The sequence below is a fragment of the Phyllobates terribilis genome, unplaced genomic scaffold, assembly GCF_046119375.1.
Source record: "Phyllobates terribilis strain yellow unplaced genomic scaffold, ASM4611937v1 Scaffold_8__6_contigs__length_399053987, whole genome shotgun sequence".
NCBI classification, from domain to species: domain Eukaryota; kingdom Metazoa; phylum Chordata; class Amphibia; order Anura; family Dendrobatidae; genus Phyllobates; species Phyllobates terribilis.
In genome coordinates, this window is record NW_027362768.1 from 84,229,595 (window position 1) to 84,257,200 (window position 27,606).

At 41.2% G+C, this 27,606-nt stretch overlaps 1 protein-coding gene across 4 annotated transcripts in view; it reads left to right on the plus strand.

Moving 5' to 3' along the window:
• The window catches only part of PBX1 (PBX homeobox 1), a 125,079-nt gene that overhangs the window by 10,778 nt on the left and 86,695 nt on the right, over positions 1 to 27,606 (plus strand). For all 4 annotated transcript variants that reach the window (XM_073643076.1, XM_073643073.1, XM_073643074.1 and 1 more), the window contains one exon: positions 11,074 to 11,147. In XM_073643076.1, the coding sequence (XP_073499177.1) occupies positions 11,074 to 11,147 (74 nt within the window). The remainder of the gene's footprint in view (positions 1 to 11,073; positions 11,148 to 27,606) is intronic.

The following is a 27,606-nucleotide window of genomic DNA, read 5'->3' on the forward strand; positions in this document are numbered from 1 at the left end:
AACCGTATCACACTGCGAGGAGCAGATGAAGAACAACATTTCTCCATTCTGTGAGTTGGCGGAAATCGGACTTCACTCAGATGTCTTCTAGCTTCAAAGTGAAATCGCAGCATTGTGCAATTTTTTTTTTTCCATAGATCGATTGTCAGTTGAGAAAATAGGTCATCAGCACTGTCCCATTTAGTGCTATCCAATAAAAAATCTGATTGCAATCTTCCAATTTATACACTTGTGTGGTCCTGATCTTACGTTAGGTTGTCCATATCGGATCGGTGGGGCACACCCACCATGGAACAGATACGTTCAGCTGCGGTAGCCGCTGGATGCACACAGTGTACAGAGTGGGAACAGCATGGCTCTCAACACGGAGTGGTGGTCTCTGTGTACATGCACGTATAGGCAGACACCTGTCAATCCAGGCCAGCAGGTGGGGAGCAGGCTGCTTTTAAAGCATGTTCTTCTCTGAAACGCTGACGCGTTTGAGTCAAACATGCCTGGCTGAGATCATACAGTCAGCGCCTGATACATACTGCTGTGGCTCAGGCAGCATGTATCATCTGTCAGGATCACCAAGTCCTGTGCAACCACTTTACTCTTTGCTAAGGAGCCTCCAAACTTTTATGCATTCCCCTTTTGTTGCATATGTTAATTCATCCCTGAAATAAGGGCTAGAAGAACATGGTACATTATGCAGAAGTAGAGCGATAACAACAAGTAATTCAATGATCTCCAGAGATTCCTCAGCTACAAGACAACTTGCCATAATTTGTGACGTGTCGAATGCACGAAGAAGTAGCAAGATGCATCCCCATCTGGGTGCAAGCCATGTAAGGCTAAGAAATGGGCCTCTACTCTTGCAGCCTGAGCGTCTGCTGTAAAACGCGACAGTAACATAGCATAATCATGAATATCATTTTGTATCTTCAGCTCCGTCTATCACTTCTACCTACCAGACTGTAACATGTATGTCATTCATGGAAAGTAGTATGTAAACATTTTTTTTTATGTGTGAATGTGTAAAGTGCTTTGAAATCTGCTGATCGTAAGTATTTTTAAAGCTCTGTGGAAATGAGTCCTGTTAGGAAGAGAAAAAAAATCTTGCTTCCATGTAAAATCTAGTTTCATTTCAAAGCCACCACAGAAAAGTGCCGAGTGATTTTATTCTATTCTTCCACACACACATTTAAGAAGGAAAACTATCATTTTCTCTCAAATTGCAGCTGGGCTTTTTACCTCTGGGGGGATGAAAAAAAAAAAAAAACTTAATACATGAAGATCTAAATAGAAAAGAAAACTGGAATTTGTAAAACGCACCAGTTAATAGCCACGTTAACAAATACCTGCTGTATCTTATCATTGGTTTTACTATAAACCATGCAGCTGTTCTCTACTCCGGAGTCGGGGAGCAATCACTTGGTGTTAGACCATGGGCAAAATTAAAAATTGGGGACAAAAATAAAGCTTCCTATTAATGTAGCATAATGACTCCAGAAAAAAATATTAGTCCTCTGAGGATCTAGAATTGTACAAGAAATATCAAATGTAAAAAATCGTTATTATAATATACAGCTGGATAAAATGAGGTGCCTCACGCCAAGAGGAGACGCAGTAGCATCACATTTTACCAAGCCATATATCAGATAATGAACTACTGTCTATGCTAATAATCCTGGTACGTATGTACACCTTGGATGATCCATACAATAACCAATGGTGCAGCGTCCGACTAAGAGGTGCCCAGAGTGGATCAAATAATGCAGTAAATACTCCGAGAGGCAACATAAGTGTAAACTTTTTTTCTTACTTTTACGCAGCACACAGAAGCCATTGATGAGGGGATATCCAATAGTGGACAACTTTTAGCTTGGTAATTATTCACATGTATGTCACAAATTTAAATCCCCCCCTTCCTTATAGTCATACAATAGAAAAAAGAAATATACATGCATGCAATGATTTTTAATCTGGGTCGGCACTGGATAATTGGAAAAATCCTCTTCAAAAATATGGTGTCACTTTTGCCATCTGATTCCCCCTGATATTTTATTCCAGAGACCGAAAAAGGCAATGGGTGGCTATGAAATCTTGCTATGCTCTCACTCTGGGTGACAGAGACCTCCTTAATCGAACAACGCAATGTATCTTCCATGAGTTTCCAATCTTATTGTGAGTTTGATCAGCGTTGTGTATTCCCCATTTTATTATAATTGTCATAGTCAGTAACCATGAGGTCACGTTCACACGTTGAGTATTTGGTCAGTCTTTTACCTCAGTATTTGTAAGCCAAAACCAGGAGTGGGTGATAAATACAGAAGTGGTGACGTGTTTCTATTATACTTTTCCTCTGATTCTTCCACTCCTGGTTTTGACTTGCAAATACTGAGATAAAAAACTGAGCATGTGAACGTGGCCTAAGGCTGGGACCACATGGCAACATGTTTCACTGTGCTGAAATCGACATTGCATCCTACACAACAGACGCAAATATTTCCAAATGTCTTGGATTTTCTGTCACACGTGACACACTTGCGCAAGTTCCATGTGATTTCGATTTTTTTTTTTACAGCAAAATCATAGCTGTAAAACTCGGCAAGTCGCACCGTTGATTTTTGGTTGCATTTGGGAACTAAAACTAACGCTGACAAATACCACTCAGATTCCAGGTTTCATTTCTCTAATGATGGTTACAATATGAAAGATTATAATATCTGATCATTGAGGGCAGTTCCTACACGTTATACTACGAGCCGTTGTATACTAGGCCTCAATTTTAATAAATATCTTTGTTGCCCTTAGTAACCAATCAGAGTGCAGCTTTAATTTTTTTTTGAACCGCTCCGGCAAATAAAAGCTGCGCTGTGAATGGTTGCTATGTGCCAGTTTTGATATATCTGCGCCCGTGTTTGCGTCAATGATGATATAAGTATACTCCTTACACAATGTTATTACTTCATAATGTCGTGAATGACGTTTTGGACAGAGGCCATGTTGTAGGCATAATATAGCAGTAAATAAATGGTTAATATTCTGTAGCACAGATTTTTTTCCTCCCCCTATTCGCGGTCAGGTAGCCTTTTAATACCGTGGTGTTTTAGAGAAGTGTTTTAGACTCCTTATCACACAAGAAATAATTTTCTGCTTGCACCTAATATAGGAATCTGCCTCTTCAATCTGACACTGATAGACAGAGAAAATGACTCCACGGAGCAGCGTTCATGTCATCCTGGGCTCAGCTGCCTCCTGAGTAACGCTTTGTTTTCTGTTGCTTGTGGTAGAACAGACTAAAGTCGGCCTTGTGGAGTTCAGATTCATAAGATTCCTCAACTGATCGCATGTGACAGCAATAAACGCACTAAATTGTAAAATAACTTTTTTTTTTTTTTTTTTTTTTTTTTACACCTGATTACATCATTTGATATGATCTTCTGGTTGAAGGATGTAAAGAAAAAAGAAAAAAAAATACTAAATTAAACTGTGTATGACCCATTGCGCCACTTATTTTTTTTACTGATCCCTTGTTGCAGATTGGCTACTTAACCCAGAGCTGCATTCTGAGTTCTGCTAGTTGTCATATAAGAATTGTATTTTTTTCCTATATCCTTTTTCTGCATGGTGTCTTGTGTGCAGACTACACTTATTAAGGAATATTGAGAGATTTCAGCTGTGAAGCTGAATACAGCTTTAAATTATACTACAGGATGTAACTCTGCTCCAGTTTAGCAAAAGTAACACTACTATAGCTATTCAGGAAAGGGACATATGCAATCTGCCTGCGCCTGCTGGATATATTAGTGCATTTGCCATGCTTAAGGAGAGTACAACGGTGATGTCCCGTGTGCCTGGCCGGGGGGGGGCCCACTCGTGATGTCCCGGGTGCCTGGCCGGGGGGGGGCCCACTCGTGATGTCCCGGGTGCCTGGCCGGGGGGGGGGGGGGCCCACTCGTGATGTCCCGGGTGCCTGGCCGGGGGGGGGGGGCCCACTCGTGATGTCCCGGGTGCCTGGCCGGGGGGGGGGGCCCACTCGTGATGTCCCGGGTGCCTGGCCGGGGGGGGGGGGGGCACCCGTGATGTCCCGGGTGCCTGGCCGGGGGGGGGGGGGGGGGGGCACTCGTGATGTCCCGGGTGCCTGGCCGGGGGGGGGGCCCACTCGTGATGTCCCGGGTGCCTGGCCATGATGATTTGCTCTCAGACCATGTGATCATTATTAGGATGGCTTTCCTCACAATACAAAGCTAAAATGGTGGCACTTTTTAAAAATGCTATTGCATTAGAAAAAAACAAAAGGTTGTCCCCAATCCATAGGATAGTGGATAACTTGCTGATCGATGGAGGACCTATTGCTGGAACCCCTAGCGATCCCAAGAATGGGGACTTTGCAGCCAAGGAAGCGGGTTCTATAGAACCCGATCTTGTATGAAGCAGAGGTGCTTATGCTCGACCTCCACTCATTTCATTGTCTAAGTCCTGGAAATTGGCTAAATGATGGATATGATTTACACAGTTACAGGGAACACTCTATAGACAGCAGTCCTTGCCTTAAAGCTTCTGCGTATCGTTGGTGATGGAGGCTCTATTGTACGTTCTGAGCTACATACCAATGGATTAATCCAAGAGTTTATTTCCTTTTGGATAATTCTGTATAACCCTTCTGTACCTCACATCTGCACAGTGTTGTTATTGGCCTATTGTGTGCCTTCCCGCTAATGCATTCCTTTTACATTAGCAATCGATAGTCAGTAATAGAAAGTAGGAGGGGGGAATGCTGTATATTCCAGCGAGCAAGAGAGGCTTCCTAGCTCTGTCAGGGAGGTTACAACAACGTTAACTGCTTATATAGGAGACTCCACGATCTCTGTAATGTCAGCTCAGCTATAGGAAAGTTCACAAGGACTATGGTCACTGACTTTTATACTTTCTTCTGCTGTCCATAGTGATCCTTGCATTTTTATTTTAACCATCTTTAAGGGCCTCATACTAGTAGGATACCATTTTTAGCGGTGACATGTTGTGCGCTTCCAATGTTCCTTAAATGGGTTGATGGGTTAAAGTGCATGTAAAAACAAAAAAGTTTGCAATTTGCCTCATATTAAGAATTCTCTGTTTTCAAGAAAAGAGTGATTTTTAATTTGAATGTGTACCGCTCATTGCCTAGGTTACCGGCCACTTCTGCAGTCTGAGAGGAGGCAGATTTTCTAGGCAAGGAGTGCACGCTTCTTTCATGCACTATGCTTTGGTTTAGAGCTTGCAGGGGGTGGTCTGACGCTGGCCAGATCCAGCCATCCAAGCAGATTCGGCTCCTCTGCTGATGCCAAGCTGCCTCCGCTTGCAGCTTGGGAGAGCATTCAGCTTTTACCAGCAGTGCGATCATGCCGCTGGTCAGAACCATCAATCATCAGGAGTATACCACCCCCTGGCAGGCAGGGAGGCAGAGGAGCTGTGTGCTCCTGATTTAATGTAAGAGTTGCAATTAGTAACTATGGTACAACAATGTGTGTGCATAAGAGCTGGACACTTCTCCGCATCCAGGTAGTCAATTTGTTTAGAATTTGACATTTATTTTTTTCCTATTGCTTTTCCAACTATAAAGATGGCCACACATACACCATTGATGGCTGTTTCCCGAATGTGCGTACAACTGACCGTTCTCTTTCCTGACTCCGTTTTTTCTTTTCTTTTGGAAGAAGGATTGGGCATTTAAATTCGAGCTTCGCTTTCCTTTTCTCCCTTGACACCCTCAGTAGAGACCGTGGAGGCCCCTATTCACATTATATGGTCATCCGCTCTCTGCAATGAGCAGCGTTGGCTGACTTTTTTTTTTTTTCTTCTTACGTGTATGGAATGCCTTAAAGGGATTTTCTACTTTTACAAAACAGTTGTAAAACAACAAGCCAAGAGTACTTGCCCTCCACGAGTCCAGCGCTGGCTCTTGGCTCTTGCTCTGTTCTTTGTTTTGTCTGTGACACAACTGCTTACATAACCACTGCAGCCAATCACTTTTGTGGTATTGGAAAATCCCTTTAATGCATTAGTGCATAAAGTTCAGTAAAGCTGTGCTCACTCCCTGCAGAGGTGTTTAAGTATACTACATTACTGACACCCCTGCCTTACTTTGATGTACTGTATAGACTTACAGCATCACATGTCCAGACTGCTCCCTAGAAAATGCTTTTATATACAGTGTAAAGGAGGCGTCCAGCCTCTGAAATAAAATGCAAAAAAATAATCTCTTGTATTCCCAATTTCTCTCACTCCTGTTCCAGCGCTGCCTAGGTTCCCCACCGGTCTCTGTACTTCCTGTTTGGGCCGGATGGACATTTGACTGCTGCAGCCAATCATGGGATATATACACCCACCCGGCAGGCCCCAATAGCTAAATTCAGAATGTCATGGGAGCTGTGCTGGACGTAGGGATAGAATACCATGTGAACGTAGCCCAACTTTAGAAATAACTTTACAGTAATGATCTCGAGTTACAGCCTGTATTAAAGTCTAGAGCTGCATTCACAATTCTGCAGGCTTCATAGCAGAGATTTCACACCGCTTTTATACATAGTTTATTTGATCCATACATACATCCGTTTTAAAAATGGATCAGTGTGTCCGATCTGTGAGACTCACATGTTCTATTGTCATCCGTTTTGCGCATTGTACCCGGCCAGTAAATTCTATGGTGATCAACTAAGCACAGATGAAAGCTCCGTATTTCATCTGTTTTTCACGGATCCATTGTTAAGGGAGTATTCCCATCTCCAAGATCCTATTCCAATATGTAGTAGGTGTAATTATAATATTATCAAATACATCCAATTAGAAATGTAGTATAGTTCTCCTGATTTGCTATGTTTATTTTTTGTGCAGGACATTTCAGTAGCTTAAGTATCCATGGTTACAACCACTAACAGCTAAAGTACAGTCACTATATGGCAGTTAGTTAGCTGTTAGTAGTTGTAACCATGGATACTTAAGATACTGCAATGCCCTGCACACGAGGTAAGGTACATAGCGAATCAGAAGAACTATACTATATTTCTAATTGGAGGTATTTGCTGTTTTATTATTAAATTGATTATATTATTCCTTCTACATATTGGGATAGGATCTTGGAGATGGGAATACCCCTTTTATAAGAGTTAATGGATAAATGAAAGTTCAGACTATATTTATCTTAAGTTTTTAAAAACTGATTAAAAAAAAATGCATGAGAGAAAAGTGGTTTGTTTTAGGGCTTGTGCACACGACCAATTATATAGGAGACCGCGTCTGATTAAAATCAGCAATGCAAGCCTGTACGTTTTTCGGAGAGGACGGAGAAACTTTTTTTTTTTTTTTTTTTTGTATCCTCTCTCCACCTCTGAAAAGAACTGTTGCCACTCTGACCAGTCAGATCGGAATAATCAGAGCTTTTTCTCGGCTTGGCCAGTTTGCGTGCACACACAGGGATGTACAAATAGATGTGTGAATGTAGCCGAAGGCCTCCTTCACGTGTCCATGTTTCGGGTATGTGTGGCATCCTTTTCTTTCAGGATACCACACATATCCATTATAGCCTATGCTATAAACCACCGAGACATGTCCGTTTTTTTACCAGCAGCACGGATGACTAGAACCAATACAAGTCTATGGGACAGTGTGAAACACATACAGCAGGCGGGTGGCATCAGTGTACAGTCTGTGCTGTACGTGTTTAACATTGCAAAGTATAGGAGAAGCTGTGGAATTGATTTTTCTTAAGCCATATCGGAAAAAACGGATGGCACACTTGACACCGGTAACATTTTATCCGGAATTATATGGATGTGTGAAAGGGACCCAAGGCTGTATGAGTTTGGCTACTTCTGTTTAATATCCCCCTTGCTTTGCTGTTCTTCCAGTCAAAATGGTGAACCCCATTATTAGTAAACAGGATCTTTCGGACATGGGCGATATTCGCTGTATGATTGAACTGACACAATGGTGCGATTTCTTTTATAAACCCAAATCTGAGCAGAATTTACTAACGTGTTAAAGGGAATCTGTCAGGAGTATTTTTCTTTATAATCTGAGAGCAGCATGATGTAGGGGCAGAAACCCTGATTCATAGCTTACTAGGCTGTGTGTTTCTGTTTTAATACAATCAGTGTTTTATCAACAGATGATTCACTATAGGACTAGGTGTCTCGTAGCTCCTGGTCCAAACCTGCCCCCACCTTTGATTGGCAGCTTTCTGTGAACACTGTATATTGATAGAAACCTGCCAATCAGGGGGTGTGGGCGGGGTTATACAGGGCTCAGCATTCTGAGCTCTGCTACATCTGCAGCAGAGAAAATAGTTTTTGTATAAAAATGACGAGGCCAAGGCTCGTTAAAGAGTCGATATTTCCTTTTAGGATTGCTACGTCCAATAAGTGGCACCAGAAATAAAAGCCTATTCCTTCTGAAGAGACTATTTGCATATAAAAATTACAGCATGCAGACCAGCAAGTGACACATCGCTGGAATTGGAGTTCCGACTTTCATAGAAAAAAAAATGGAAAACTTCAGCTGTGCTGCTGACTGATTCCCTTTAACTAAAGTACAATTAAAAAAAAAAAAAAAAAAAGATCTGTGTAGCTGTAAGTGAATAGCGCTGCCTTAAACTGTAAGAAAACGACCTCCATTGTGTTCATGAATATCTATGGAGGTTCTTATTTGTTCTGTTCAGGTTCACTTCACAATGCACTTTCTGTACTGAAATCTTAGTAATGGAAGTTGATTTGTACTCCACTGAATGGATCTTACCAAAGTTAACTCCTAGAAGATGGCCTGTCTTTCTCTGCAGGTAGTTAGGATTCTAGAAATGGCGGCTGTGGAATATTATATTGTCAGATCTCTTGTGGTTACCTGCTTTTCTCATGATGGCGGTGGAGAATGATATACAGCATATTATGTAATGCCTAACTGTAACTGGTTAGTATAAAACTAATCCTTTTGGGTGTGATCAGACTGGTTTCTTAGTGTGAGTCTGGCCTCAAATGAAATATTTTCACGTACAAGCCATTTTACTATGACTACATACAATGACAGATTACTAATGTAGGTATTAATGTACCAGGTAAATATTTTATTTTTTTAGAACTTAACACTATGCTATTACTGCAACTCTAACAACAACTACATTACAAGTGTCCACTTAGATGTAGCAGAGCTGAGTTGGCGAGAAATGGTAGACCTGAATTGATCATAGTTGTTTATGTTCCCACTTTGTGCCTTCTGTATTTTTGCGTAATTACGCATTTATTTCTTTGTTTATTTTCTCCACTCTCATCCTTTTAATTAAAACTTTCAAACAAAGTTAAAGGGTTCTCCCCATCTTGATAGATGGAAGTTGTCAGATAGTGCTTGTAAAAAAAAAAGATGCATTTTTACAACTTACTACTTATTAAAATTGACAGCCAGTCTTGAGATACTGTACTTTGTTTATAGCTCATTGTCTTGGAGACCGACCACTGCTGCTGTCTAGCATGTAAGCACGGCACTGTTTAGGAGGTAACTGCGCTCCAGCAATCCAAAACAGTGCTTACAAGCTAAAGAGAAAAGATTTTGTAAGCACTGAGCATGCTCTACTGTTTTAGCAGTGGTGGTTGGTAATCTAGGTAACAAGCTGTAAAGAAGTAATAATATCTCCAGTATTGCTGACGATTGTATTTGCAAGCACCATCTGACATTCACGAAGATGGGAATGCCCATTTAAGGCTAGGTTCTCAATTTCCTCTGGCGTTCCGTTTTCTTTTCCTTTAAGGAGTAACGGAACTCCTGCGCAAAAAAAAAAAAAAAACCTGACACCCTCCATCTTTCAACACTCTCGTTCTCACTCTTTCTCGTTCTGGCCATGTTCACTATAATGGGGTTCATTTTTGGTTTCTTTTTTGGGATGGTAAAGATTATTTTTACATCAAGCAACACAAATATAGACTTAAATCATACGTTTTCTAGCGGTTTTGACACTATAAATGTGGTCCACGAATTTTACTATATTGCATCAGAGAATGATTCGCATGGGATGGAAAATTTACCGCTGATTCGCCATTGGTTTCATCTCGCTACATTGTAGGGTGAAATGCACAGTAACAATTTGCAACAGAAATTGACTAAATCAAAATTGAAGGGAGAAAAAGGGGATTCACCTTAAGTTAACAAATATTTATTGGTTATGTAAGCAAAAAAGACAAATCACCTTTAACATTAAAAACCTAAAAATGGGAATCGCCGAAACATAATTCCTGACCTGCTCATGATAAAGTTAAACTCAAAAACCTCCAATACCTCCTATGGATAATATACCACAAATATCAATTTAAACCCCTATACAAATATATGGTGCCTAATATAGAAATATTTAAATGTTAAAAAAGATGCCAAATAAAATGTCCCTTAGATCTTCGTAATAAACCATTTAGCACAAATTTGCAACTAAAAGTAAAACCGTAATGTGTAAAGACACAGCCTAAAGGTGACCTTAAATATATACTACCAGCACAATATAGGGGAGTAATGGTCACATGCAGTACTAGATACTGATCAACATTCAAGGTTATCCATATAAAATTCAAACCAGTAGTGGAGGTGGGGAAAAAAGCCGCACGCGTATCGCCACCGACGTGGCTTCCTCAGTGGGAATTATGTTTCAGTTATTCCCATTTTTTGTTTTTAATGTTATCTGTCTTTTCTGCTTATATAACCAATAAATATTTGTTAATTTAAGGTGAATCCCCTTTTGGTATGTCTCTTTTCTCCCTTGAATTTTCACTTAGTCTGACATGCTTTGGGTTGATTCCTTATATACGGTATATTACTTGGTGGTGCCCTCTGTGTTTTTTCTTGTAGAAATTGACTAAATAATGCATTTTTTTTATCAATCTGCCATGTGTACCTTTTGTTCAAATATCATTTTTACTCCTGCTACTGTGTTCAGCCGTGGCTTGTCCATGCACAAATCTACATGTAAAATCTGCAACATTTACTTAACAGTAAAAATGTGGAATTTGTAGTTTTGGATTGTTTGATCTTCATGTTTGGCCCCCAAATCTGATCACCTCTTCTTTGTACTCTTTGCAGGAAACATGCTCTGAACTGCCACAGAATGAAACCCGCCCTCTTCAACGTGCTTTGTGAAATCAAAGAAAAGACAGGTAAGGGGTGGCTGCTGTTCTCTGCATATAGCGGAGAATGCACGGATCAGGTCTCTTGGATGTTTTTGAGATATTTGACCAAAGACATCTGGATATGGGAGAGAGCATGGATTTCCACGGGGAACTGGAATAATATTAACCTTTTTATTTTGTCCAGAAGCCTACAACGCAAAAATGACAACATTAATACCCGCATTTTCCCAGCATGAGATATTAGATTTTACATTGTTGAATAAAGTCATCTAAAGTCTACCTCCTGCCTTGTCGAAAAGACCAATCTGCTGCACCGCCCTTCACAACGCTTTACAGCACCGCTACTTGTCACTTTGTCTTTTGTATCCAAGCTCAATTCCATCAGGATTATATCCAATTGTGGTAAAAATATTATCAGATAACAGCCACGCTGAAGCTGCATTCATGCCAGAGATGGCTCCATGAGAACACTGTATAAAACTGTATGTAGGATCAAGTCCAAGTTTAATGGGAAGGGTTTTCTACTATTTCCATGAACGGCCACAACTCCATTTTTGTAGATATGGGCTCTCATAAGCCCAGATCTACAGTCATGGCCGGAAATGTTGGCACCCTTTTAATTGTTCCAGAAAATCAAGTATTTCTCCCAGAAAATTATTGCAATTACACATGTTTTATTATACACATTTATTTCCGTTGTGTGTATTGGAACAACACACAAAAAGAGGGGGGAAGGCAAATTAGGCATAATTTCACACACAACCCCAAAAATGGGCCGGACAAAATTGTTTGCACCTTTCCAAAATTGTGGGTAAACCACTGTTTCAAGCATATGATGTTCGTTCAAACTCACCTGTGACAAGTAACAGGTGTGGGAAATATGAAAATCACACCTGAAACCAGATAAAAAGGGGAGAAGTTGACTCCGTATTTGCATTGTGTGTCTGTGTGTGGCTCACTAAGCATGGCAAACAGAAGGAGGAGAAGAGAACTAACTGTCTGAGGACTTGAGAACCAAAAATGTTGAAAAAAAAATATATATAAAAAAAAAAAAAACAATCTCAAGGTTACAAGTCCATCTCCAGAGATCTTGATGTTGGAAAGGTGCCAGTTTTGTCCAGACCATTCTTGTTTGTTTTTTTTTTTGTTTTTTTTTCTCTAATACAAACAAAGGAAACAAACGTGTATAACAGAACATATGTAATTGCAATAATTTTCTGAGAGAAATACCTCATTTTCTGGAACAATTTCAAGGGTGCCAACACATTCGTCCATGAATGATGTATCCTTTTAGGGCTTGTGTATATTGCTGAATTATGAGCAATATAGTTAAGGGATTGGATCCCTGTGTTTTGGGATCGATGTAGAAAGCCCTTCCCATAGCAAGCTTTCCTGATGTGATATTGAGGCAGCTGAGTCTCGGTTAGGGTTGGGGGATTCTGGAATTCCTCTTTTTGACTCCTGTTCTAACTTGCCTTATTTAGCGCATTCCTGCGTATAGTTGTACTCTCCCTTTTTCTCCTGGATTATCCGATTATCCTTGTATTCTCGCGGCTTCAGTTGACATCTCTATTAATTATCATTGTTGCAGTATGTAGTTGTCTATACATATCATCTGGTACTAAATCCTTGCTGTGCCACTGCCTGTATGCCGTTTTGTAGAATACTTTTGTTACGCTTTGTGCTAATATTTAAGCTGATTTTTATTTTATTTTTTTTATATATATTCTTGCCTTCCATTAAATAATTTGTAGACCCCCCCCCCCTCCCAGCTCTAATAGTAGGCCGCTGCCTGTCTTTTTATCTCCCCATTTAGAGATGTGATATTCTACTTGGGCGCAGAATGAATGCCAACATTTAACATATTTATAACGGTTAGTTATGACAAACTATCTGTCTGTAGGGCATGTGTTCTGGTGACTTAGTTGTATGTTCTTGCTCTGTTTAACCTCCAGCTGGGAGGTCACATTGTGTCCCAAGTGTCAAATCTTTCCCCCTCTTCTAGTTAATCCTTGTCACATCCTTTAAGTACACATTTCCTGGTTCTTGTTATGATAACCCAGTTAGAGTCAGCAGGTCATGGTAATCTAATGCCAATAAGTTGTCTACTTCTGGTCTGACCGATGGATACTTTGCATTATTGGTCTGAACATTTATCGGACTTCCTTAACTTTTTTTTTTTTTTTTTTGTGTCAATGACTGTACATTCATCTATTTTTGCCTAAGTTACAAGAGAGTAGCCAAGATGGGCCTTTTTAAGCTAAATAGAGTAAGGCTCTGTAATTTCTGGCGTACAGAAGTGTATTCTTGGTGCTCTTGTTTGACGATGGCCAAAAGATCATCTTTATGGCCTTTATCTGGCTGGTGGTATTCAGGATTTAAAAAATAAAGAGTTTTATTATTATTGGACTTACTGGGATGAAATGGTGTTTTTTTGCCAGCATACTAATGAAGTCTATATATTAGAGATGTCACTGTATGATGTCTGTTAAACGTATAACATTGAGGTTTCCAATGACTTTATGATATTTCCATTAAAGGGATGCCATTATATCCTATGGGTGGAAAAGGTGTTACACTATTAGGCTGGGGACCTCTGGTCCAAAGATATCGGACCTTGAGAGCCACATTCAGTTATGAGAGAGGGTCGCGAGCCACATCCAGCTCCCGCCCCACTCACAGTAGTGACACCCAGAACCCACTATTACCAATATAATGACAGCCAAAGCTTTTCCACTGAGATCATACCAAGGCAGTGCTCAAAGCTCCAGGGTTTCCTATCTTAGATCTGCTCTTCTGTGCAGAGCACCATCTTTGATGCCAATGTACCAAGCTCGCAAACAGCTGCGAGCAACAAATCATGGGCCCGCTAGCCACACGTAGCTCTCGACCTACAGGTTGGAGACCCCTGCTATGGCCTATAATGGCATTTATTTAATGACCGCATCATGGAGTTGATCACCAACAAATCCCATATTGGTCTACTGGTGTCGGATGCCCACATGAGAGCGCCATCGTACATGCTGCCTAATGCATACGTCAGGGGCTGCTATCAGAACTTGCTAAATGGGGCCAAAAACAGTGTAAATCTAGCCTGACACGTGGATTAAAGAGAGTATATTTCCCTCCTCTGAGAAGCATCAGAAGATCCATCCGTAGTGGTCCATGAGCAGAGACCTCTACTGCTTACCACAATAAAAATGCTTCAATAATCTCTCTGATTGCTTGGCCTCTGCAATATTTGCATCCCATTTATTTCCATGCATTCAAAATTAAAATTGTGTGTTTTTAGTTACTAGTGCTGCTATACAGCGCATGAGCTCCGTATTGTGCGCCCTATTTCATACAGATGTATATGGAGGTTTATGGATATTTGGCACCAGTAATAGTGTGTTATGCTCTGTCGTTCTCTAGAAGCGTTGCCTATAAGAGCAGATCTATCCATACATACAAAGTCTGAGTGTGTGTGTGTATACATATGTATGTATGTGTGTGTGTGTATGTATATAATATAATATATAAAATCTCTCAAGGAACCTAAGAGGGCAGAAGATTACGGGATTGGGCATATGAATTCTGAATGATCCGCTCTAAGCTTCTAGTTGCAGTCACATACAGATCCCTGCTATTTCTTTTAACAGCCTTTATTACTTTACCAGTCTCACCCCATTGTTTATCCATTCTTCTCTACTCCTCTATACTTATTTTTCTTTTCCTAGCGCCTGATGTCGGTTTTCCTCCCACATTAGACTTCTCCTATAATGCCTATCCCTCTGCTTCTCCCCATCCATCCTCTCCCCCAGTGATTACTAATAGTATGGCCATCAGACCATTCACGTCAGGCATGAATTAGTGTGTGACAGGCGGCTTGCAGGAAATGTTACCTGTTCCTCTGCATTCCAGGCTCTTGATTTGCCTCCAGCGTGGTTAACCCTTTTTTGTCAGAACATTAAGCGCTAATGACTAGTGCGAGTGTAATATGCTGAAATGCGTGCTTTAATATAAATGTAAATCTGAGCTACGCAACATGGTAATATGGTAAATTTGCTGAAGAGTACTAAATCACACATGCATTACATTGAAGAAAAAAACTGCATGACTGCAGAATGTGTAATATCTGATCCACAGCATATGTGAGGGCCTTGTATCCATATCGAACGCACTGACGCTGGTGTGTAGATGTACCCGGCTTGTGATTTCCCATTCTGCATGGTGTATTATAAAGTATACACTTGCATGGTAATCAGTGAGGTAGAGATACAGTTGTATCACATTGTAGCATAGATAAATATACATGTGGTTCCTTGTTGGCCTGTATTATTTAGGCTAATTGTACCTTTCTAGTCCATGTTTAGATATTAGTGGACTCTTATTGCAGTTGTATAAGCAGTTATCCATTAATTTAACACTTAAAGGGGTTGTCCAGTCATTTAAGAAATATGCCAATGTGTTTTAATGATAAATAGAAGCTTCTTTCTAATTACCTCCTGGTGCTGTTTCTGCCTGTGAGCAGTTCTCCCACGTTCCACCGGTGGCTACTGGGTTGTGGGAGGGGTTACCCCACCGCATCACACCCGGCATCCACCGCGCGATCTCCCGGTCCCCATTCATTGAGAGAGCGCGTGGTGGATTCTGGGTGTGATGCGGTGGGGTAACCCAGCAGCCACCGCGGGGACCCCAGCGCTTAGTCACGCCTCACTTGACACGACATCATCGGGGGGGGGGGGGTCACGTGATACCTGTGAGCGGCCACCGATAGTGCCGCTCACAGGCAGAAACAGCACCAGGAGGTAATTAGAAAGAAGCTTCTATTTATCATTAAAACACATTGGCATATTTTTAAAAGTACTGGACAACCCTTTTAAGAACCCAATACACATAAGACTAAAGTCGTCCGAACTAGCCGATATCAGCGGGACTGGCCAACATTATATCGTGTAGGGGGCCTACTGACCAGTGGCACAACTAGAGTCCGTCCTGGTATAATGTCCCCCATCCTGAGCCCTTTACAGTAATGACCCCCATCCTGGACCCCTTGCTATGATAATGGCCCCCATCCTGGACCCCTTGCTATGATAATGTTCCCTGTTTCATTCCAACACAAATTAAACCCAAAAAGCAACATGCTTACTTCCCTGCTCCCACAACTCGCGGCGTCCTCTTCAATAGCCGGTGCAGGAGGCGGCAGATTACTTCAGTTGAGAGAGATACTTGTTGGCTGAACGATATTTCATCCTTCAGTTATCTAATGTGCACGGGGGACTTTACACCATTATAGGGAATCCTCTTTCAAGGTAGAAATATGTCGTTGTTGAGTTTTTTTTTTTTTTTTTTATTTGGTTTCAACTGGTCCAGGGAACGTCTCTGGTCATGGGTTTGATTGAGAATAAAACAGTGTTAGTTATTAGTGAATAACCGATACCATAATCTCTAAAGCAACAAGGTAACTGCTGTTGATCCCTTACAGTTGGGTTGTACTTGGACAAAGTGATCATTCTCTACAGACATTGGTGTAGGAGGCCGTATAGCTGCACCTCCTCTGCGGACAGGCTCGGACTGGCCCACAGGAGAACAGGAGAATCCTTCGGTAGGCCGCCCCTGTGAAGGAGTGCTGATGAGTAGTGCTGTTATACTTGGTTCACAATATGCAGGAAAATATATACTGGTAATCTAATCATTAATTAAACAAGCTAGCCAAATTAATATTACATAGAAGCAAAAGTAAATTTGTTTACTAGGGTCAGGTTAGTTTTGCACGTAGCTGAATAGTGGGCCCCATGAATCGGTGTTACTGGTGGGACTTTGTGAACCCAGTTCGACATTGTCTGCAGATGTCTATGCTGCCACTCACTGCAGTATGTCATTGGTAATTTTATGGCAGAATAGTTTTTATAATAGAAAGCACCATGAAACAATTGAATATATTTTAGTAAGATGTTTGTCCCTGTGTTAGGAGTGTGCTTAGGGAGATCATTTGGGAGTTTAATTGGCAGTGTCCCATGGGAAATAAAGATACAAATGAGCTCCTCCCAGAGGGAGAAAAGCTTTTTTGGAAGTGCCCCACATCAGTATTTGGTCAGTATTTTACATCTGTATTTGTAAGCCAAAATCAGGAGTGGAACAATCAGAGGAAAAGTATAATAGAAACACGTCACCACTTCTGGATTTATCACCCACTCCTGAGTTTGACTTAGGCTGTGTGCCCACGATGCATTTTTTAAGCGTTTCCGCAGCGGCAATTCCATTGCAGAAACGCTTAAACGCATGGTAGAAGGTCTGCCATGTTCCCCAATGATAATCTGCATGTGCTGTGCACATGCTGCGGAAATTTCCGCTGCAGATTATCATTGCGGAAAAATCCACAGCACTATCACGGCGTTTTCACCGCCATTGACTTGCATTGGAACGCATGGAATCCGCATCACTGCATCTGTACATGCGGATAACATGCGTTTCAATGTGCGGATGGTACCCGGGTCTGGAGGAAAGGAGACTCTCTCCAGACTCTGGTACCATAATACCTGTAAAAAAAAGCATAAAGTAAAAAATAAATATTATACTTGCCTTCTGATGGCCCCCGGTGTCTTTTGTCCTGGCTTGCCGGCAGCTCGCTGTAGACTAAAGGACCTGCGCTGACGTCATTTAGTCATGTGACGGGTCACGCGACCGCTGACGTCGGCAGGTCTTTTAGTCTACCACGAGCTGCCGGCGAGCAGAGACAAGCACAGAAGGTAAGTATATATTTATTTTTTAACATTCTTTCGGTCACATTATATAAATCCATGCTGGTTGCATGGATTTATATAATGTGACCAAGTTGTCAAGCACTTTCCAAGTGATGCTAAAATCCCTTGGAAAGCGCTTGACAACCCGCATGCGGAAATGCATGTGAAGAACGCTTCACTTCTGCTTGTCCCTGGCAGGAAATTTGCATGTACAATCCACATGTACAATCCGCATGCGTTTTTTCTGCCAGGGAGATGCAGAAACGCTCATGAAAAATCCAGAGCATTTCTGCATCGTGGGCACATAGCCTTACAGATACTGACCAAAATACTTCATGTGAACCTGGCCCAATTGTCAATGTCTCACCATTTTAAGAGTTCTTGTAACAAGACCAGGAATAGCAGCCAAAGCCAGACTTCTCTGCAAACGGCTGTTTTGGAAGAATACCGTAAGGCCCCATGCACCTACCTTTTGTGACATACTAACACTGATGTGTGTATGATGCTAAATTCTTTGAGTCAGAAAATTAGATGACACATTAAAAAAAATATTGATGTGCTCATGGTTAGCACTGCAGATGATACGTGCAATGGCCATCGCAAGCAAAGATGATTACTAGCGGAGTCCAGTCCAACTGGCTCCTAACGCTTCCTCCCCACGGACCAAGTCCTGGCCGTTCCTGACTCTCAATCACTTGTGTATATTCTCCGATCTACATGACTGACAAGAGCATGAACTTCAGCTTTAGAACAACACATAAAATCAGACTACCATTATATAATAGCACATTAATAGATTGCATGAGTACGTAAAAGGCAATAAAAAATAAAATTGTATGTGTGTCACGGTTATCCTGACCATCTTTTAGTAATATTCTCATTTACCTCTACTTTTCTGCCTTTGACAAGTGGCTAAACTTCGATTCATCCCCCCCCACCATCTAATTTTACATATCTGGATTGGGAGAGATTTAAAAGCTGTTATTTCCAAGCTCCCAGACTCTCCCCCCTCTCCTGAAGTTCATCCAAAGTTCACTTGTGGTGGTTTAGGCTTTTCCCTGACTTTTTCACCTTCTGTCATCATAACTCAAGGGCAGACAGAACTTCATCCAAAGGAGGAGGAGAAGGAGCCATTGCTGAGAACATTCACCCTTCACTTAGTAAAACCCCTGACCATGCAGCAAAGCTCGGACTGTGCCGCTTCTGTACTGTGTCTGATGGCCCAAAATGAATGACTAGTATACACACAAAAACACAACCATTGAGCCACTTTCCAGAATAAATTTGAGAATTGCTTAGGACGCAAATCCATATGATTTATGTTCAGACGTGTCAGATGTGCTTTAGTAAATGGTGCCAATCCACCCGCTTATCCACTTGGAATTCATGAATAAGTAGTATTGTACCAATTCGTGTCTTTTTTCTTTGTGAATGTATGGAAAAAATGTTTTCTTTGTTTTTCTTTTTAGGACATGCAATGGGATTACAAAAAACAATTAGGATGTGTATTATGGAAATATTTTGGCACCACAATCCTCATCAAATTATGAATGTGTGAACAGGGCACTAGACTACCAACTTAAAAAAACAAAACAACTTCTTCTGTGCTGATAGATCAAGCATTTGGCCAATATAAAATTCCTTTCATCTGTGATTGTGATCTCACCATTAAGTGAATTATTGATTGAGAATTATAAAATGTTATTTCTAGTTGAGTATTTTTCAGATAATATATTTAGAAAATTAAAGGGTTTCTCCAACAAACAAAGTACATGTTATAATCAATAGATCTTGGAATAATAATTTCCATAATTGGATGTGTTTAAAAAAATGTTCCTGTGCTGAGATAATCTTATAAATGTGCCCCTGCTGTGTACTGTGTAATGGCTGTGTCTGACCGTACAGGAACATGGTCTGATCATACCACAGCTCCTGAGCAGGGGAGGAAGAGTATACAGACATTACAGCAGGGGATCACAGCTGATTGTTTAAAAACAGGCGAGGAAATGCTTTGCCTCACAGAAAGAATCAGCTGCGATCCCATACTGTCCTGTCTGTATACTCTTTTGCTTCCTCCCCTGCCCAGGAGCTGTGGTATGATCAGACCATGTTCCTGCATGGTCAGATACAGCCATTACATAGTACACAGCAGGGGCACATTTATAAGATTATCTCAGCACAGGAACATTTTATTTAAATGCATTCAATTGTGGAACTGATTTTTATTCCAAGATCTATTTGCTAAAATTAACTTTGTTTGTGGGAAAACCCCTTTAACTCTAAAGTGGAGCTTTGGCTATGGTCACTTAGGGGTTAGAGGCTCCATTAGGAATATTCTTGTCAGGGAGAGTGGCTGAAGCTGTGATGGAGACCCGGTGGACCTTACTGTGAGATATTCGGATATGTTGAAATTCATTGTATGATCGATCTGGCACCGCGTAGTTGCCTCATTCATAATAATGTGTACATCTTCTTCATTAATTTTGTTTGATGAGTAGTGCTGTTATACTTGGTTCACAATATATATACTGGTAATTAATCATTAATTAAACAAGCTAGCCAAATTAATATTACATAGAAGCAAAAGTAAATTTGTTTACTAGGGTCAGGTTAGTTTTACACGTAGCTGAATAGTGGGCCCCAAGAATCAGTGTTACCGACTCCACAGCCCTGGATTCATGTCTACAGTCCATAATTCTGAGAAGACAGCTGCTTTCACTGTAAACTGTCAAATGATGATGATTACAGTCAAAGTAACATTTAAAAGCTCCTTCAGCTTCAAAAAAAAATCATGGATACCGTTTAAATTTCTTACTTTACGGACAGGGTAAAAATGTACCCTATTTTTACCGACTGTCCAGGAATCTCCGGATGGTTGACAACCCAGTCCGGAGGTCTTGCACAAGTTTCTCCCATGTGTATCTGTTTTGCTTGGAGTGAACGTTCGTTTAGCAGACGGCTGTCCGTCTTGATTCCCCGGTGCACTTGATCACTTGATTTAGCCCCAGAGAAAGTGATTGCTGGACTCCTCTCTTACATTCCCTGAAACAATAGGATTGGTTGTTGAAATTCTGACTGCCTAATTTTTCTCCTCCCCAACAGTTGGGAGGCCACAATACACATCAGATGTTCTGCAGGTACAACCAAAAATCTGTGGGTTTGGCCAACATTCATCTATTGTGTATGGGGACTATTTACTTTTCCTAGTAAATAATGGCCCGTTTAGTAACTGACTGACTCTCACCGTAATGATAACTATGTAATGTGAGTGGGTAAAGTGACCGTACGATTTGTCCAAAAAATGGCTCACTCGTCATGCCTGAAATAGATTGTGAGCGGAAGAAATTATCGTGCATCATTTTCAGGCTTGTACGCCTACTGGAGGTGAACGCCCAGACGTAGTAGACTGCGCCCGATAGACGTCTGTCCAAAAATGATGCACGATGGAACACACGTTGACTTTCGGCACCAATTATAGTGTATGGCCCCGTTGGTGCATACCCCTGAACCCTGTTTTGCAAGGGGGTTAAGACATTAGCCCCAACGGGACCAATGAACGTGGGTGAAAATGCTGTGTGAAAGCACCCCAAGTTACTGTGCGATTGGGCAGTTTTTCATGATCAACTTTAACATGCTTTTCTGACATCAGATCTCCATTGTTTATTACAATCCTATCTTCAATCACTTACACAATTACTCGTCTAAGAATACCCTGCCCCAACAATAAGACTTCCATAATCTGTTACATTTTTTGCCTGTCTGGCTCCTAAGATTTGCCCAGCCCTTCTCTCTACTTTTTGACATAAACCATGCAACTGAACTTTCCTGCATCCTAATGGTAGTCATGCAACGTGGCTCTGCGATATAGCTGCATTAAGTCAGCCTAACCCTTTGCTGAACTTCTCTGTCAAGATTTTATGACCAAATTTCAATTTATAGAGCAGACAAATTCCAAGGCAGCAACAGAAGGGATGCAGAACCCAAACCTCTCTAACTTTCCTTCAAACTCCCCCACGGAGTCATCCCTTTAACTCTTTCTGCCCCTCGCTTCCGAAAATACTTTGAGTTCTTGTAGGCAGGCAATAAAACCACGCTTACGGACAATGGGCTTATATCCGCTATTCACACACTGACTGCAGTAGAAAAGTGGGTCAGAGCAAAATGTGCAAAACAACGGCAGAGTTTTAATCTGAACAGTAGTTTATACAATGGATGAGCAAACAGTCTGTGCATTGCTGGCGACGGTAGCCCCTCGATTATATATGCAGTGGATGCCTTCCAATGTTTGGAGAGACCGTGTGAGCACATTCTGCAAATAGCGTTTGTCGGAATGAGCAGAGTTACCTGAATTTGCTTCTCTCACCAATTACTAGGTTGTTGGTATGAAATCTAATATATTTCTATTTATTTCAGAAAAGACCACATATGACCTGTATATATTGCCTTTCATGATTGAGTTTAGCTTTTCCATGTGTTTTTTTTTTTTTTTTTTCTGCTCATCGATGCCCTGTAGTGTAGCAGTAAGGGGAAGCAACAAAAAGTTCTAGGTTTGCATACACATGCAGATTTAAGGCTATGCTAATAAATGTTCCTTTTTTTTTTTTTTTAAAGGAAAAATCTGAGGCTGAAACGGATTCATGCCACAGATGTGCCAGCAGATGTGATTGTGTGTTAGTCCCATTGTCACTCTCTGGGTTTCCGTAGTTTTAAAATCCCCAGCATGTTATTTTTTTCTGCGCAGATTTTGCACTGTGCGTAAATGGGGCATAAAATACAATGGACATCAAACGGATGAAGATGGATCCAGCTCAAACTGAGTAGATCTAAACAAACTGGAACTGTGGGCAGCAACTAACAGAATGTTTTTTAACAGGGAGAAATGCAAAGTCCTACATCTGGGCAAGAAAAATGCATATCTAGAATGGGAGGAATAGGGCTAAGCAACAGCACATGTGAAAAGACTTGGGTATACTAATGGATCACAGACTGCACATGAGTCAACAGTGTGATGCCGCAGCAGCAAAAAAAGGCAAAAACAGTTCTGGGTTGCATTAACAGAAGCATAGAGTCTAGATTACGTGAAGTAGTTATCCCCCCTCTACTCCTCCTTGATCAGACCTCATCTGGAATACTGTGTCCAGTTCCGGGGGTCACATTTTAAAAAAGATATTGAAAAACTGGAGCAAGGTCAGAGAAGAGCGACCAGAATAGTGACCGGTCTGCAAACCATGTCTTACGAAGAACAGTTAAAGGATCTGGGAATGTTTAGCTTGCAAAAGAGAAGACTGAGAGAAGACTTAATAGCTGTCTTCAAATATCACAAGGGCTGTCAGTGTAGAGGGATCATCCTTATTCCCATTTGCACAAATAAAGACTAGAAGCAATGGGATGTAACTGAATGGGAGAAGATACAGATTAGATATTAGAAAAAACTTTAACATTGAGGGTGATTAACAAGTGGAACAGGCTTCCATGAGAGGTAGTGAGGTCTCCTTCAATGGAAGTCTTCAAACAGAGTCTGGACGGACATCTGTCTGAGATGGTTTAGTGGATCCTGCATTGAGCAGGGGGTTGGACAAGATGATCCTGGAGGTCCCTTCCAACTCTAAAATTCTATGATTTCTATGAAATTCCAAACTTTAAACAAATGCCTTTAAGAAATCATGATGGCATCGGAAAAAATGTACCAAAAATCAGCATGCAACACCTACGCGTTTCTGGTGCACTTATCACCCTTAGTCACGGTGAATGTGCATCATTCTGCAGCACGTAAAATACTACCCTTGCTGCAGGATGACTAAAGGGTTTTTCAGGATTTTTGACATTAACTTGAATGTGTGAACATGGCCTTTTATATGATTTTTGTATGTGAAAAGCTGACGAACCCTATGTACATGGCTGCTATAAGTGGTTGTCTTGTAAACCAAGATATTAAAGGGATATTCCAGTGTTAAATTAAAATTACCTACGTCCCCCGTTCTTCACTGTCCCCATGCTCGCTATGCTTGGCTACCATTGTCACTGCCATAAAAAAATTAATAAAGCGGCAGGGCTCATGCATGGCAGGCTGCTAGATTCAAATTCTCTCAGCTGTGGTTAGATGTCATAGCCCCTGTTCGGTACTGGTGGTCGGTGCAGCCTCTGAGACCAGAGAGACCCTTCAGTTATGCTGGAGGGTGAGCGGAGCAGTGTGCAGGCTCAGTAGCATGTCCAGGTCTGTACGGCTTGCATCTAAATGGTGTGCTTTAGCCCTAGGATTTGAGCGATCAGTGGTGGTCTTGGGACCAGAGCTCCCACTGATCACCAGTAATATCTGAAGGGAATGTGTTAGCTCCCTCAAGCCTCCCAACAGCCACCAGTAAGCCATACAGCCCTATATCCTGGTTTTAAATTGGCGTTTGGAAAAACTACTTGTATAATGTTGATCCCCGTGTGCTAAATGGCTTGGACTATTTCGGGAGGGCATCGTTTCACCCAACCTAGACCGGCTTCGGAAGCTTTAATTGTATTTCTTGGGTATCTCCCAGTGATTTAATGTCCTACCCGTTGACAATATAATCTTTTAAGTGATGTCATTATGCCTTCTTGAGCATACTTTCCCAGGCTTCAGAGTGCCAAACTGGTCCCAGCTAATTAGTATATGTTGATCCACATTGTAGAAGTAGTTTTGCCGCACATCTGAAGATTAGTTTGTGACATCAAGGACACTTAAGAGCAAGCATGAGGCTGCCAGGTTTAATGGTGGCTACTTGGGGACCTGACAGGTTCCCTTTTTAAGATGTGTTCTGAAAAGCCTTATTGTCTGATCCAATTATACCCAATGTTGTATTAAATGTTATCAATTCAAGAATCTTGTTTCCTTTTTGTGCCTGAACTTTTAAATACCCTTTTTTATGTGAAGGTTTTATTTTTGGTTTCTTGACATCAAGACTTGCCCTTCTGTCCTTTAGGAGAATTGAATTGTTGGTCTTTTGGTTGACTGAACCATCATTTGTTTGTCAGGAATTTGAAGCCTTCCATCATCCATCTGACCCCAGCTGGAACTGAGCTGTTATTCATCCTCTCTTCCCATGTCGGTCTGCAAACTTGTCTCCACTCTTTTTCATCTCTTGTGAATTGAGCCTCCCGTCTTTTTTTTTTTCCCCCCCATACAGTGTTAACAGGTTTGGTTACTTTTTGCACTAGTCATAAATATCTTGGAAAGAAACCTTTATTCTAGAGGAGATCTTAAAAAAACAAATGTTAAAAATTAACGAAGCCCCTTTTTTTTGGTTCTGAATCCATGCTTCACAATTCTGAGGCCCAAGCCCCTCATTTAGTTCCAAGTCTGTGGTTAGGACTCAGTGGGAGTCATTGCCTGCGCTCACACACGATGTAATTTTGCAGATCAAGAGCATAGCCTGATGTATAGAATGTGCCAGGATAATGGGGCTTGTGAGAGAGGCAGCTCCGGATGCTGCATTGTTATGCTAATAGGCTCTCTGCAACACTCATTGTGAGGGCTGAGTGTTTTATTAACACCATAATATTGTTATTAATACATGTGGAGAGTGGCCATGGAGAGGCTCGGATCCCTCAGGCATCAGATCAGTATTCCAGCAGTGCCAGCCAGTAAAGAAAGGAGCACAAAGGGGAACAGATCTCCCATTTTTAACATTCAAAAACTTCAACTCACTAAATGGCGTGGTCCAATGCACTAAGCTTGTAGCACTAAGTACTTACCTCCGAGACCTCTTGCCAGATTTACTCAGTGTTCTGTAGCCTGTCTCATCGGGGGACTGGTTTTGCCCATTCATGTATTTGATTAAAACACTTACATTGTTTTATTATAAACCAACAGTTTATTTGCATTTAGTGCTGAGGCCATTTTAATTGCTGCAGTAGTCACATGGAGTATACCCCAGCAACGGGGAGAATCGGGGATGGAGGGGAGTAGAAGGGCAAGTATATCCTATTTGCATGTTTCAAAAGTATTGCAACTTTTTAATTTACTTGGACAACCACTTTAAGATTCAGGTCTAAGGCTATGTGCCCACGATGCGTTTTTCTAGCGTTTTTGCTGCGGAAACGCTTGAAAAACGCTTGGCAATACGTGCCCCATGGTCCCCAATGACAAGCCGCATGTTCTGTGCCCATGCTGCGGAATTTTCTTTGATTTTATGTGCGGAAAAATCTGCAGCATGTCCATTATTTGTGCGTTTACGCATGCGGAATTGCCTATTCAATGCATTAGAAAAACGCATGACAAATCCGCATTTCAAAAACGCGTGTAAAAATCCACACGCTTTTTTACTGGCAAGGATATGCGGAAATTTTCCGCTTCATTTCTGCATCGTGGACACAGCCTAACTGTTTAAAAAATTCATAAAATGGAAAGTTAATTTAGGATTTTAATATACTTTTTTCAAAACTTAAAGTATAAGAATGTCTGTCTTCTCTGGATGGGTCATCTTCTTTTTCTTGCAGTTATGTCCATTTTTCATAGAAAAAAAAATGGAACCAAGGATGGTAGATTTATTGCCAAATTTCACTATGTAATCTGCATACATTATTAAATAGAACTCTTAGACCTGATGAGGCTGGTGGACTTAAATAGAAAATCCATCTAAAAATGGCTATGTAATCCAGAGATTAAGATGAGCGGTAGAATGAAATCGTTTGAGGATAAGAATATTGAATATCCACCCACCTAGCATAACTGATAGCAGCAGCAAAGAGGAAGTACACTGAGAAGTTGTCAATCAGATAGGTGGGCAGAGATTGAGTGTAAACTTTCAAAAAGGGTTTATAAAGCCATTCTGACATTGGTTTTATAAAGTAAGTCAGAAACCTATTTAATGTTTGCGGTTTGGAATGTGGTATCTGATGACGAATCTGCTTTAGAATAAAAAAATTAGCAATTCTTATCTGTCGTAGACCCGGTCACTCCAGTGCTGGCCCTCTGACATTCTTTGTTTGCAGGACCAAAGCAGAGATTCTTGTATACAGCACATGACGTATGCAGCTAATTGGTAGCTTTCAAGTCATAATGCTGAGGTTAACGCTCAAATTTCCTTAGGCCAATGATTGGCTGCAGCGGTCTCATTTTGTAGACCTAATTCACGCTACTCTATAAACCAGGATCAAATGTAAAATCTCACATGTAATAATCAGATAAAATGGAAAAATTGTTGGGTGCTTCACCTGGTGATCGCTGATATTTTCTATAGAGCCGTTGGTCATAATAGAAGTGTTAAACTGGTTGTATATATCTGATCTCTCCTTGTTTATGGACTGACTGCACGGAACCGCTCTTTATATAGGCCCGTAATATTTTATTGTAGCCTGCCTAACATTACAATCTATCTAGATGATACTGTCCTTTTTTTTTCTCACTTGTATTGTCATCTGTTTGGATTCTCTGTACACGTAAGGCTGTGTGCCCACGTAGCGTTTTTCAAGCGTTTATGCTGCGGAATTTGCGCAGCGGAAACGCTTGTTAAACGCTAGGTAATCCGCACCCCATGGTCCCCAAGGGGATTCCGCATGTTCTATGCACATGCTGCGGATTTTTCCGCAGCATGTCATTTAATTTTGCGGTAGCGCAGCGGAACTCCCGCCATTGACTTGCATTGAGACGCATAGAAACCGCGACTGTACATTTGTACAAGCGGCTTCTATGCGTCTCTATGTGCGGATGGTACCCAGTTCTGGAGGAGAGGAGACTCTCCTCCAGACCTGGGTACCATTGTACCTGTAAAAAAAGAATAAAATAACAAATA